Genomic DNA, 15,286 nt, shown 5'->3' with positions numbered 1-15,286 from the left:
TTTGTGGATGGATACCGTACGCAGCATCTCCAATAATGTGCGAATTGTCATGAAAATAGATTTGAGGTAAGTTTAGAAAATCTGCCACTGGTGAATTTCGAAAAACTCTTGCATCGTGGACCGATCCCACATGTCCGGCATAACAATGGGTAAATAATCCTTTCGAATCACAAATAACTTGTACATTTATCGAATGAAACCCTTTCCTATTTATGTAGGAATCTGGATCTTCTTTCGGAGCACGAATCTTAATGTGAGTTCCATCAACGGCACCTATCACTTTTGGAAAACCACAAACTTGTTCAAATTCATTCATTATTTTTCTGGCAACTGCATCTTTGGGCCATTTAATGAATTGAGGAGCAATACAGTGTAGAGCATACGTTACTCGTCGTAACGCACGGAATGTAGTTGCTTTTCCAACTCCAAATTTCGTCGATACAGACCTGAAAACAATAATATAATGTAAATAAAATTGTTATTATAAAATAATTAATAATATAGAGGTTTCTTTTTTACATTTATAGTAATAATATTTTAATGTATGACATACCTATAAGAGTCAGGAGTAGACATGAACCAAATTGCAATGAGAAGTTGTTTTTCGGGAGAGATTGGTTTTCTTCCAGGTAATGCATTTATGGCTCTTAATCCCGATTATTTGCAATACTATTTCAAATATTTCCGGAAACATTCTGTAAAATATATCTGCTGTAATTTCTTGACATTGCTTTATTAATAAACAAAAATTGAATATGAAAAATATAAGTATATATGTACAGACTTTCCAAGCAACACGCAATTAGTTTAATAAACGTTAACAAACGTTTATTGACGTTCAATAAACGTTTATTAAACTATGTTTAACTAACGTTTAACTAACGTTTATTAAACTGTCTTGCTTGGGTTTTTATAAATATTTTGAAACATCATGCAATCAAGCTGAAAGAAAATATACATGTGAAAATATTCGCACTTACCGAAAATGTTCTTTGAATACACTCCTCGTATATCCAGGAATAACTCTTTCCACGAAATCTGTTATTTTTTCTTTAAAAATTGTTTCGCCACGTGTTTCACCTATCATTAGAATGGAATATAAAATTTCCAATTCATAGTTCGGACTGTCATATTCTTCATCGTCACTGTAATCATCACAACTGCTATTTGATGATTCACTACTGTCACTATCTTCATCAATTAAAAACGTTGTTATAATATTAACAGCGCAGTTTATTGTCGTATTTATTTTATCGGAATCCATTTTGATTTCGCATTTAATGTGTTTAACGTCGTTCCGTTTCAAAGCATGCATTGCGCGCATAATGAAACGAAACGCAGTCTATGCGCCAAGCATTGGTGATGCGAACGATGCGTTCTATGCGTGAAACGGAACGCAGCCTATATTCAACGGTGAATTTGTGTCGGGTGATAAACACGCGAATAAAAGTGTGAATACGAGAAACTATGAACTCTTTCGCATATCTGATTTACGCGAGTGGTACGAACAGCGCGTTATCGAGTTCACCCTAGCGTCTCTGGAAGAGTTTCAGGAACACGATAGCGGGTGGGCTTTGTCGCGAATACCGAACTTGACTGTAAATATTAACAAGTATAATCCCATGCACGCGGGATGTCACATCAAGTTACCGCGGGAAATTATGATAAAGAGAGCGGTGATTAACGTGCAATCAAAGGACAATGTGTGTTTCGCGTGGGCAGTGGTCGCCGCTCTGTATCCCGCCGAAAGTCATGCGGAACGGGAATCATCGTACCCGCATTACGCGACAGTGCTGAATCTCCGGGACATTGAGTTTCCAGTGACTGTGAATCAAATTAAGAAATTTGAATTTGCAAATGACATTTCAATCAATGTGTACGGCATCGAAGACAAGAACATTGTCCTGTTACATCTTTCGCAGCAGAAGCGGGACAAGCATGTGAATCTGCGTACATTGAAGACGACAACAGCGTGGGACATTTCGCATGGATCAAGAATTTATCCAGGCTCGTGAGCTCGCAACTGAGCAAAAAAGATCACAAGAAATATATCTGCAATCGGTAAGTTTATTTTATATTATTTGAATAATTATATCAAATAATTTATATAAAAAATCTTATGATAAAAAAAATTTTTTTATTTCTTTTACAGATGCCTTCATTATTTTGGTTCGGACGACAAGTTGCAGTCGCATACGGTCGACTGCGGAAAGCTAAACGACTGCGCTGTCCAATTGCCGAGCGACAAGGACAAGTGGCTATCGTTCAACAACCATAATCGGAAGGAGCGGCTTCCATTTGTGGTCTACGCCGACTGGAATGCGTCCTGGCCAAGAAGGAAGAAGAGAAATTATATCAACATCATCAAGTAATTAGTTTAGCTTACTATGTACATTGCTCGTTCGACGACTCATTATCGGCGTATCGTTCGCATCGAAGCGCCGATTGTTTAGCATGGTTCGCCGAAGACCTTAAAAATTTGGCATTATGTGTAAAAAATATTTTAAAAACAAATGTCCCCATGGTAAATTTAACATCCGATGAGTGGGAGAAATTCCATAGCGCCACTCGTTGTCACATATGCGAAAAGCCGTTTGCGCAAGACGATACACGCGTTCGCGATCATTGCCATCTGACCGGGCGGTACAGAGGTCCAGCACACTCAAATTGTAATCTAAATTATAAAGATTCTTTTTGTATTCCGATAGTTTTCCACAATTTATCCGGTTACGATTCTCATTTTATCATCGAGGAAATAGCCACAGCGTTCGAAGGGAAAATCGAGTTATTGCCGATAACCAAGGAAATATATATTTCGTTAACTAAAAGTGTTGATTTTAAAGAAGAATAAAAAAATCAAATAAAATTACGTTTCATCGATTCATACAAATTTCTCGCATCGAGTTTCGATAAATTGGCATCATTTTTGAACAAAGATAAACTCAAAATTTTAAAATCGGAATTTCAAAATTTATCTACGGAAAATTTTAATTTGTTAACGCAAAAAGGTGTATTTCCGTACGAATACATCGATTCCGTTGACAGGTTGCAAGATACGTGTTTATCATCACGCGAATCGTTTTACAGTTCCTTGACCGGTGAAACCGAGGGGTAAACCGCTGACCAAAATCACACCAATGCCTACTAATGCCGAATTCTTGGGCATTGCTGCCGAATTTTTTATGTAATACCCACTAATGTCCTACTAATATCCTAGTAATGCTCACTAATACCCATTAATGCCCCAGTAATGCTCTATAATGCCCCAGTAATGCTCTATAATGCCCCAGTAATGCTTTATAATGCCCCAGTAATGTTTAATAATGCCTTATACTATTTGTTATAATACATAATTTTATAACACTAGTATAATAGAATTATATAATATATTTATACTTATGTAAAAAAAGTATACATTTGCAGATTGTAATTGTATGACTGTACAACAATGAAAACTATTAAAAATTAAAAAATATTAAATTAAAGAAAACAAAACATACTTATTAGTGAAAAATATACACACTTCTTTATTATAATTGTATTATAATAAGCAATAATTTATACAGATCACATTATTAGTATTATAAATATCACAAGTGTCACAAATTAGTAATAAACTTATAAATTTTATAAACATATTTTATAAAAAAGAAAACATTTATTCTTTATGATATAAAAAAGATAAATCAAAATAAAAATCTTTTCTTATACAATAATAAAACAAAAATTTATATTTTTTCTTCATATAAACTAAAAATAAACCTTTAATATATTATACTTAAATATGACGCTTTTACCTTAAATGTAATCGCTTTTACCTTAAATATAATCGCTTTATATGTATTTGCAGATACTGAAAGTATATTATTATATTGCAGATACTGAAAGTATAATAGTACTTATTTTTATACATATCTTATATACAGGGTGTCCCATTTTAATCCATCCAGTCGAATATCCCGAAAACCAAGTCCGAGAGAGAAAAATGTTTCAGACAAAAGTTGTATGGTTTCAAGGGTGCCATAAGAGGGTACCATTGATTTGACCCTGAAGAGTCATTTGAAGGTCATGCAAAGGTTACTTTGATTTTTTTAAATCGAACACCCTATATATTTTTGCATATTCTTGCAGCTCATCTCGAGAGCTTTCCAAAGCACTATAATAAAGTATTTCTTCATCGAGCACTTTTCAAGTTATGAGACTTGAAATAATTTCTTAATTTTACATAAACCATAAAATATCTAGTAAAATATTCATTTTCCGATTATCTTACCTTAATACTTTTATATACAAAATAATGAGAGGTATCAATTGGTGTAAAGAAAACATACAGTTGTTTTTAACAAAAAATATGGAATTGTTAATTGCAAATTCCATATTTTTTCTTAAAAACAACTGTATGTTTTCTTTACATCAATTGATTCCTCTCATTATTTTGTACATAAAAGTATTAAGGTAAGATAATCGAAAAATGAATATTTTACTAGATATTTTATGGTTTATGTAAAATTAAGAAATTATTTCAAGCCTCATAACTCGAAAAGTATTCAATGAAGAAATACTTTATTATAGTGTTTTGGAAAGATCTCGAGATGAGCTACAAAAATATATAAAAATATATAGGATGTTCTATTTTAAAAAATTGAAGTGACCTTTGTGTGATCTTCAAGTGACTCCTCAAGGTCAAACCAATGATACCATCTTATGGCCCCCTTGAAACCATACAACTTTTGTCTGAAACATTTTTCTTTTTCAAGCATGGTTTTCGAGATATTCGATTGGATGGATTAAAATGGGACACCCTGTATATGTAAAAAGTTAAAGATTTTGTAATTTACTTTTCATTAACTTATATTTTTTATTTATATTTAATAAATCTGATTGCTTTAATACAAAAGGTCCATTTCCCATTAATTCGATTGGACCATAAAAAATAAATTTTGTTTCAACAACTGCTATATCTTCATCACGTGGCCAAATGAAAGAATTAAGTTCTGATTTTAAAAATTTTATTTTTACATTGTTCTCATTATATTCAATAACTCGACCAATATAATATTTATTATAAAAAAAAACAGCATAATATTTTTCTAATAATATTGTTAATTCTTTTAACTCATTTTCAAGAAAATATTCACTTTGATCTTGTAAATTAGGATATTGCACTTCTTTACTCTTAGAACTGGAAAATTGAGGATATTTCGTCTGTTTCCTCTTGGATTGAATTTGAATAGAGCTTTCTTTTCTTTTCATTGATGCTCTATCACTGGTAATAAATCGTCGTAATCTGTCTGAACTAACTTTACCTTTACATTCGTCAAGAAGCCAACAATATGAAGACTTCTTAATAATCATTGTTTTATTATCAACCTGAATTTTTATAAAAGGCGAATTTTCTGTTATCGATTTTTGTGGAAACTGTTTTGAAAAATCTTTTAATTCTAGACTTTTCCATTCTAAATCATCAGAATTATGTTTATCAAATAAAATAGTTTCATCAGTATTTTCAATATTTGTATTCATAGTAGTGTCATCATCGTTTGTACTGTTTATGATACAATTATTATCAATTTCATATTCTATATCATCATTGCATTTAAACTCGCTTTCTAGTTTTGGGACGGGAATATCTATGAATTTCCAATCTTCATCATTTTTTATCTTTATACCTAATTTTTTAGTTTCTTCAATGACATCTTTTAGTGCATTTTCAACTACTTCTTTGATATTCAAGTTCTGTATGTCTTCATATGTAGGAATATTTTGAGTTTTACATATTTTCTTGTCTTCTCTAGGAAATGAAAATATTCCTGAAAGATTTGTTATTGCATTTATGTGTTTAATTCTATTAATACGATGTATTAAATCTTTAATGCTAAAATTAATAATAGTTGAATATGTAGAAATCATAGATCGAGCTGCTCGAAAAAGCTTTTCACATGTTTGACTACTAAAATTTGTAGGATGAAATATTTCGGGCTTAAAAATTTGGCTATTATCTTTAAATAAAGTAATTAGTTTTATTAAATTGTGTGCATTTTGTTCTATGCAAAGATAACAGTTATTAGTTATAAAGTTATCTTTTATTACGCCGCGCTCACCGCTTGACGCCCCGCGCTCCGCGTGCGTCTCGCCCACCGTGTCGCGATCGCCGGTTGACGCTCTGCGCTCCGCGCGCCTACAAGCTCAGCGCTCAGCTGTTCGCGCTCCTAAAGACTCTGCGTCTCGCTCCGTGCGTTCAACGCTCTCGCTCTAGCGGACACTCCCGTGCTTCGTTGATAATGGACGCGCAAATCAAGAGGCAATTGACCACAGCCGGTTACATTGAACGCTTTTGGGAAAACCTTCTCAAGGCCGGAAAAGAAAAATTAACTCGTGCACATTTGACGGCACGTCTTGAACTTTTAGAATCATATTGGTCAAAATTCTTCAAGATTCACGACGAATTGCTAGTCATGGAGAGGATAGAAACCACTGAGTACATGAAGCAAGATTTGTACTCCAAGACAGAAGAAAGTTATATTTCCACGAAAACCGCAATCACTGCATACTTGCAGAACGTTAAACCGGCCAGTTCTCCGGGATCCAGTGAAGCAAGCACGGTCCTCCGTCAAATTCAATTACCAAAGATAAATCTGCCCACTTTCAATGGCGATCAGCTGGCATGGGATAGCTTCAGAGACCAGTTCATGTCGCTGGTTCACGAGGTCGATGGACTCGCTCCCATTCAAAAGCTGCAATACTTAAGGTCCAGCCTCACTGGTGAGGCCGCTGCAGTTGTGTCCAGTATTGAGATGACAGCCAACGGTTATGTATCGGCGTGGGACGAGCTAGTGACACGCTACGACAATAAACTAGTTCTTTTATCGAGTCATATGCGCGCCCTAATTTCTTGTGCTTCGATTACAAAGGCAAGCGCCGCCGAAATAAACAGGCTCGTCAGTGCCGTCAATCATGCAGCTCGCTCTTTCAAAGCTTTAAAGCGCCCGGTAGAGCACTGGGACGACTGGTTTGTACATATCTTAGTGGAAAAATTGGATTCATCTTCACGTCTTCTCTGGGAATCGTCACAAAAATCTAGCCAGCAATTTCCGGCATTCAATGATCTCAAGTCATTCTTGCTCACTCGTGTTCGAGCTCTAGAAGCCGCACAGCCGCATACGCCATCGTTGACGAGCAGTTCAGCGAAAATAAAGAAAAGCGGACGTCGAGACGAGATCTCCTCTCACTCTGCTTCTACCACTCCAGGCTCGCAGTGTCCTCTCTGCAAGGATCATCACTCGCTGCGATCTTGTGCCAGATTCAAGGCCTACTCTGTTGAGCAGCGCCGCGAACAAGTGCGAAAGGCGAGGGCGTGCTTCGACTGCCTGGGCTACAATCACACGTTGACAGCATGCCCCTCGACCAATCGATGTCGTCTCTGTCACGACAAACATCACTCTCTCTTGCACGCTGAAGAGACAGCGGCTTCGCAGCCACCTGCTCAGGACTCACACACCTCGGCCACGCTATCGAACAAGGTCGCTGCTGCCGAAGAAGCTGCAAAGGTTGCAGCGTTGTCGAGCTCCATCAGCAGCGGTGCTGCTCGCGACTGCCATAATTACATTGATTTCCGAATCGGATCGTACGTTTACCGCGCGAGCACTCTTGGTTCCGAAGCGTCGTTCGTGTCGGAGCGCGTTGCACAGCAACTCAGGTTGCGTCGACGCAAGGTCGTAACAGTCTCCGGACTGCAGGGAGTGACCACCGGCAAGGCCTCTCATGCCGTATCACTTCTGATCGGCAACAGGCGGGCGCCATCTTTGCGCATTGCTCTGCCCAATGCGCTAGTCATGCCCAAACTAACTCCGTTTACTCCTGGTATTCAGGTACGCAAGGACAACTGGCCCCATCTTGAAGATCTCGAGTTGGCGGACCTAGGCTTCGATCGTCCGGCTACCGTCGACGCAATTCTAGGAGCTGACATCTACGGGATGCTCATCGAGGGCGGAGTTAGACGCGGATCTCCCGGAGAGCCAGCAGCTCATTCTACTGTTTTCGGCTGGGTTCTGATGAGCCCGCTCACGGCCAAGGACAACTTGCCGCCGAGCGGCATCACCAGCTATCACACTACCGTTGAACCTGATCTAGGTCAACAGCTTCAGCGATTCTGGGACCTTGAAGAGGTCTCCTCGCAATGGATTCTCTCGCCTGACGAGAATTACTGCGAGCATCTATTCAAGACAACGCATTCTCGCGACGCGCAGGGTCGCTACATCGTGCGCCTTCCGAAGAAACCGGATCCGCCGGCGGAGCTCGGAGACTCCCGTCGCGGCGCACTTCGGCTACTCTTGCAGAACGAGAATCGTTTAAGTCGAATTACACCTCTTAGGCAATCTTATACTGATTTTATGAGTCTGTATTCTGCTCTAGGTTATATGGAGCCAGTGTCCAGCAACGAGTCGATCAGGAACTCTTATTATTTGCCACACCATGCCGTGACTAAGAAGAATGATCCGGGTGGAAAACTACGAGTCGTTTTTAACGCTTCGTTTCGTACTACAACGGGCGTCTCTCTAAACGACCTGCTTCTGCCTGGACCTCGGCTGCAGGCGGATCTTTGGCTCGTGTTGACTCGTTGGCGACTGTATCGATTTGCCTTCACCACGGACATCGTTAAAATGTTCCGGTAAATCCGCGTTCATCATGAAGACGCTGACCTCCAGAGAGTCTTATGGCGGGTGGGACCCGCCGAGAAGATAACTGATTACCGTCTTGTCACGGTTACGTACGGCACGGCGCCTGCTCCGTACTTGACAATTCGAACTCTGTTGCAGCTGGCCCAAGAAGAGCATCGTTTTCCGAAGGGAGCAGCTGCCATTCGCTCCAACATTTATGTTGACGACATACTAGCCGGAGCGAGCACCCTGGAAGAAGCCCTTGAGATCAAGGATCAACTTGTAGGTCTCCTTGAAGCTGGAGGATTTCAACTCAGCAAGTGGGCATGCACGCACTCCGCGTTCTGTCCGGACGGCAACCAAACAGAGCGTCTCATCTCCGACGCAGACTGTGTGGGCGCACTTGGCGTCCTTTGGACTCCCACCGTTGATGAACTGAGTCTCAGAGCGGTTCCGTCGCTGAACTACTCATCAGCGCCAACAAAACGTACCGTTCTTTCCACGGTGGCCAAATTGTTTGATCCGGCGGGGTGGGCCGCCCCCGTGCTTGTCGCTGCAAAAATCTTTATCCAGGATCTCTGGATGGCAGGCCTGGATTGGGACCAATCGATTCCTTTGAACCTGCGGTCACGCTGGCTGCATTTCGCTGCCAAGTTACCCGAGTTGAACCGAACCCGGATACCGAGATGGACCGGCGTTCAAGGAGGGTACGAACTGCACGCATTCTGCGATGCCTCCGAACGAGCATACGCTGCCGCAGTCTACTTGCGCGGAATCAAGGACTCAGGCGAATTCGGATCATCTCTTCTGATCGCCAAAACAAAGGTCGCTCCTCTGAGGCCGGTCTCAATTCCGCGCCTGGAACTTTGCGGTGCTCTGCTTGCTGCCCGGCTTCTTCGTCGCATCGCGACCGAGCTGCAAATTGCCTCCGCTCACTTATACGCTTGGACGGATGCGCGAGTTGTCTTGGTTTGGATTCGAGCACACCCCTCGCGCTGGACAGCATTTGTGGCCAACAGAGTTGCTGCCATACAAGAATTGTTGCCGCCAGTTCATTGGCGCTACGTCTCTACGCAGGAAAATCCGGCCGACTTGGCCACACGAGGCATCGCTCCCTCAGACTTAGAGAGCTCTCAATTGTGGTGGACTGGCCCACAATGGCTTAAATCTCCTTCCGAGTCTTGGTATGCGGTTGACTCAGTCGAACCGGAGATTGATGAAGAGCGTCGTTCACTTGCGACAGTATTCAATGACCGACCGAGGCCAGATCTTCAGGCCGAACCAGAAAACGATTTACTGTGTCGATTTTCGTCTTTTAACAAACTTATTCGAGTTTCAGCCCTTTGCCTTAGATTCCTGCGAAATGGAACTCGCCCCGGAACACTTTCTCTATCTGCCGATAAACTGGATCGCTGTCGTCTTCGCTGGCTCCGCATTGTGCAACAGCAAAGCTTTGCAGCAGAGCACAAGGCTCTTTCCGAAGGAGAGCCTGTATCACGTCGCTCTGCTCTGCTCGCACTGCGACCCTTCATCGCGGGGGATGGTCTCATTCGAGTCGGTGGTCGACTTGGACACGCCTCGCTGGCCTTCGAGGAGAAGCATCCAATCATTCTCGCCAAGGACAACCATTTGTCGCTCTTGTTGGTACGCGATGCGCACCATCGGACTCTCCATGGCGGACCGCAGCTTACCTGCAGCGTACTCATCCGCCGCTACTGGATATTGCGAGTTAATTCTCTGATCAAGTCCGTCACACGTAATTGTGTAAGATGCGTTCGCTTCAAGAATGCACCCGCGCAACAGCAGATGGGTCATCTTCCTGGTGATCGGGTCACAGCTGCTCGTCCATTCTGGTCCTCTGGCGTCGATTATGCCGGGCCAATTCAGCTCCGAGCCTCCAAGGGCCGAGGACAAAAATCTTATAAGGGGTATATATATGCATTTTCGTTTGCATGTCCACCAGAGCAGTTCATCTGGAGGCTGTCTCGGACTTTTCGTCTGATTCCTTCCTGGCCGCGTTTGCACGATTCGTAGCAAGACGAGGTCGCTGTGCGCGCCTTGCCAGCGACAACGGGACCAATTTCCGAGGAGCGGACAAGGTCTTGCGAGACATGTTTCAAACGGCATCAGACTTCTATCACGAATGCCGAGACAAACTAGCGCAGGACAGTACCGAGTGGCACTTCATTCCCCCGTCAGCTCCGCACTTCGGCGGGCTGTGGGAGGCGGGCGTGAAGGCCACCAAGTATCATCTTCGGCGCGTTCTGGGTGACCAGCTTCTCACCTACGAAGAGTTGTCTACTCTCCTTTGTGAAATAGAGGCGTGCCTCAATTCCAGGCCGCTCTATCCTTTAAGTAACGATCCAGCTGACTACGCTGCGATCACTCCTGGACACTTCCTAATTGGTGAAACTCCAATCAGCATTCCGGAACCTCCATCTCCTGTCAAGACTTCCGGCTCGGCCACTTCACGTTATAAGTTGATTTCTAACATGCGTGATCATTTTTGGCACAGGTGGTCGCAGGAGTATTTCCAGCACCTTCAGCAGCTCGGAAGGTGGAGACATCGTTTTGCCAATCTCCAACCTGGAGCTCTAGTTCTCATCAAGGACGACCTGAGACCACCCGCAAAGTGGTCTCTCGGACGAGTCGTTCAGGTGCATCCCGGCGACGACGGGCTCGTACGCGTTGTTACGGTGGACACTGCTACCTCACAATTCCGTCGCCCAATCTCGAAGATCTGCCCGCTTCCGATCAACCATGAGGAAGCAGATCACGCTACCAACTAACATCCAACGTTCGTAGAAAGCGGACTCCTTACGATGGGCGGACATCCGTGGCTCTGCGTTATTTATTTCGTCCTGCGAGGCGGGCGGAATGTTCGGCATTTGGCCGATTTTATGCTACGCACCCTGTAGATGTTTGGAGCTATGGATGCTAGCACGCGCTCGAGACGTGAACATAACAGCGGAATCACATGTTTTCGAAGTCGCTGTTATTTTCCGTCCTCCTCCCCGCAATTCACCTGACCATAATTGCTCGAATTCCTGAGCGCGGCCTAGTCAGTCTTTGCACTAGAGCCGAATAGTGAGCACCTTTGTATCGCGTGTAATGACTAAAGTTTCGTCTGCGGCATTTTTCTCTTTATAATTGTTGCTAGTATAATTAATTGACTTTGACCTTATATTCAGTTTTATTGTGACTGTGCAATTTTCTTTGATATCGACTGTGTAAAGCCAAAGTGTACATATGTTTACTGTGAAATATATTGTGCTGTGATACATTTCTTCCAATTTCCTTAAACCCACTCGGATCTCCCGATCCAAAAATCGAACGCAGTTCGGCAAACTCCAACCGGCATTCTCATCAGAAAGATTTCGGCGAGTGCGCCGACAACATTTATTTCTTTTAATCCATGCTTTCCATATTCTTAGAAAAAAAACCGAATACCATATGTAATAAACTCGAGTACTTAAGACTGTTGATTCATCTAGAAGAGATAGTATTATAAAATTCATTATATTTAAGTATGCAATTGTGCCATTACTATTGGCAATTTGTCTTAAATGACTAATTACAGATGAAGAACACATTTTTGCTCCTGAAAGATAATTCATTTTATCTTCTCCTTTTAAATCGCAAGATGTTAGAAGATGTTTATGTTTCGAAACATTTTCTACTAAGTAATGAAGATGGTCTACAGTAGCAGAATAATCTCCTATTTGAAGTATTATTCCTTCTTTCAAAAATCTTGTCCGCATTTTAGTTATAATATGTGTTGTATCTTGTATGTAACATTCTTCTACTTTATTCATATTTATTTGAAACCATGGCCATATCGAACTACATGGAAATATTTCATTGCTTGTAATTGGTAAAGAATTAGACGCATTGCCTTTAACAAACGAGTATCACTATCAGACGAAAAGTGTAATTCCGCAATAGTAATTCCAAATCTTTTTGCCTCTTTCTTCATAAAATTCCACCGTTCAAGAACATCCTTTGTATTAAATTTATTATCTGTGCTAAACAAAAATAAACAATATGCAGGAACATTACAAATGAGAGGTTGAGCCATTATTACATACGCATATGTAGCTTTATTAGCCTCGTTATTAGCAGTTTTAAAAAAATTTTGTATAGCTTCTGCAGATGTGGCAATGTATTTATTTTGTTCAGGTAAGCTGTTTTTTAGAGGCAAAGCAAATCCTAAGACTTTGTTTGATCTCGAATCATACTCGATCTTTCCTGTAATGCGCGTAGCATCTTCGGCTATTCAAACAATTTTTGGAACATTTCTCTCATTCAAATACTGCACTAAACCAATAAAATCAATTTCACCTTTTTCAGTATGTTTATTAAATGAATATCTATTTAGAGTAGTTATTGAAGGTAATACATTTGGTAAATTTGCGTGCAGTGTTTCATACAATAACCTTCCTCCTGTATAATAAAGATGAAGTCCAAATTTTTTCGTAGCTTCATCATAAGAATTTTTATTTGCTGGATGTTTCGAATTTATTAATAATATATCTAAAAGTCTCTTTAAAAAGTTACATAAAACTGATTCGTTATCTTCTGCATTAGAATTTATTTCTGATTTTTTTATTTTAGATAAAAAGTTTTCAGTTATTTTAACATTATCATTTAAAATTGTTGCAACTTTTTCAGCTAAAATAAAATAATCCGTTATTAAAGTTTGATTAGGATGTAATTTTTCTCGAGCTCTCTTTAACCTTTCAGATCTTTGATATTTAATACTTTGAAATTTAGGTATCTCTTTATATTGAATATCTATATTAGAACTTGAAAAATTTGAAGGAATATTTCTAATATTGTAACGGTCGTATTTCCGGACGTTTTTCTTAGCGCGGATAGATCGCCGGTGCTAGGTGTCTTTAAATGAAATACGCGGTGTGTGTGGTATAATTGTGTTTATTGCGTTTGTATGAAAGTGTGTACAGAGTCGGAGTGTGTAAATGTGTAGACGAGTGTGTGAGCGCGGACGTGGTTATAAAAGTTCGTATACAGGTTGCGTGGTTCGCGTAATTAAACCGAATATTAATGTGGATTAATTTCGGCCTCGCTGTCGCACGCCGGCGGGTGTTTACTATTGCGCGAGACGGCGCGCGTTTTTGCGGCGCTTTTTCGGCGGGGAATCCCGAGATTCCGAGAATGCTTCGGTTCTCGGAATCGACGATGATTTTCGCCGTACTATTTATTTCGCGATTTAAAGTCCGCGTGTAGATCGCCTATGCGCTTGAACGCGGCGGTGTTTATGCGTCTGTTTTTAGATGCGCGCACGTAATTGCATGTGATGCATGCAACGATGCTCGGTGCGTATAGCCCTGGTTTTTATTCGCGAAGGATGGATTGCGCGATGCAGCTGGATCGATAACTCCCGATCCGGGGCGGCTCAAGCTCCACCTTCCGTGAGGGTTGCAGCTGCGGATTAGGCGGATTGCACTTTTGGCGTCAGAATCGAGAACTCTCGTTCGGAGACGGAGCACGCTCCACCTCTGTCTTCAGCTCTTTCTGTGCGTTTGGTAGGATTTCTCAAGGATTGCTCTTTGGAAGCGTACTGCTTCAAGCGGATCGGAGAGATGTGATTAGCGTCAAAAATGTGGCCCTTTTTATACGAGCTAATTGCCCGCGTCGGCGCGTGACGGTATAACCCCTTCCGAACGGGTTTTCGGAAAACGGTACGGTCGGGCCCGTTCGGAGGGATTCGGGTAGGAGCCGAACGCGGGCTTTCGCCGGTCGACGGTTCGGGCCACATCGACTCTGTTCGGCGATGTTCGGCCGAATTTCGAATTTCGGCAGTTTTAAAAAGGTGGGCGCAACGCGCCCCTGCCTCTGCCCGGCGGGTGTTCTGCCGGGCGGCAGCTTCCGGCGGATGTCATGCCGGGAATCGTAACGATGCACCGGAATGCATCGTTACAATATTATCTTCAAAAACTTCTTTTGTTTGATTAATCGAATCAGTATTAATATTAATAACTGAAATAGAATCAGAAGCAATATTATTATCAATAGAATTGGAAATCGTATCGAGATCAACACAATCAGAAGCAATATTGAGATCAATAGAAGTGGGAATCGCATCAAAATCAATAACTGAAATAGAATCAGTATCTAATATACTTTCAGTATCTGTAAAATTAATATCTTGATATAAACTTAATTAAAATTAAAATAATTAAATTAATAATAAGCAAATACTTTTATATTAAGTTAATATTTTGTCAAAAGATATATTTATATGAAAAATATACTTATTACTTCAGAATATTACTTATACTATATAATTTATGATTTTTTAATTTATCGTAAAAAGTTTAGTGTAATTTATGTACATATATATATATGTTAACTTATACATTTTATCTTTAGTAAAAACTTACCTTAACAGTAAATTGTGATTTGCTCTCTAACTGCAGTAATATGCTACGTTGTTCTATATATTTAATATGATTAATTTTGCAACGACTAAATAATTGCCTCCTCGATTGCCTCGTATAACTTTTGATAAGTGTGGAATTAAAAAAAATTGATAACATTTGTAATTTGTGATTTTTGAAATTCTAATAGATGTAGTAAAAATAACTTTCGACTGCAAATTCTAATGT

At 40.6% G+C, this 15,286-nt stretch overlaps 1 protein-coding gene and 1 pseudogene across 1 annotated transcript; one reads left to right on the top strand and one right to left on the bottom strand.

Annotated features, from left to right (window-relative positions):
- Positions 1–346: 346 nt before the first annotated feature.
- LOC112638892 lies at positions 347–1,264 on the bottom strand (annotated as a pseudogene).
- Positions 1,265–6,281: 5,017 nt separating this feature from the next.
- On the top strand, positions 6,282–11,446 carry LOC112638894. The gene is made up of 3 exons (XM_025411473.1): positions 6,282–8,654; positions 8,817–10,585; positions 10,621–11,446. Exons 1-3 carry the CDS (start codon positions 6,282–6,284, stop codon positions 11,444–11,446), a joined length of 4,968 nt encoding a protein of 1,655 aa, XP_025267258.1.
- The last annotated feature ends 3,840 nt before the right edge of the window (positions 11,447–15,286 follow it).

Source organism: Camponotus floridanus, unplaced genomic scaffold (genome assembly GCF_003227725.1).
Source record: "Camponotus floridanus strain SB8 unplaced genomic scaffold, Cflo_v7.5 scaffold106, whole genome shotgun sequence".
In the NCBI taxonomy this organism is placed as follows: domain Eukaryota; kingdom Metazoa; phylum Arthropoda; class Insecta; order Hymenoptera; family Formicidae; genus Camponotus; species Camponotus floridanus.
Note: the sequence above shows the minus strand (reverse complement) of the source record. Positions and strands in the feature narration are given on the sequence as shown.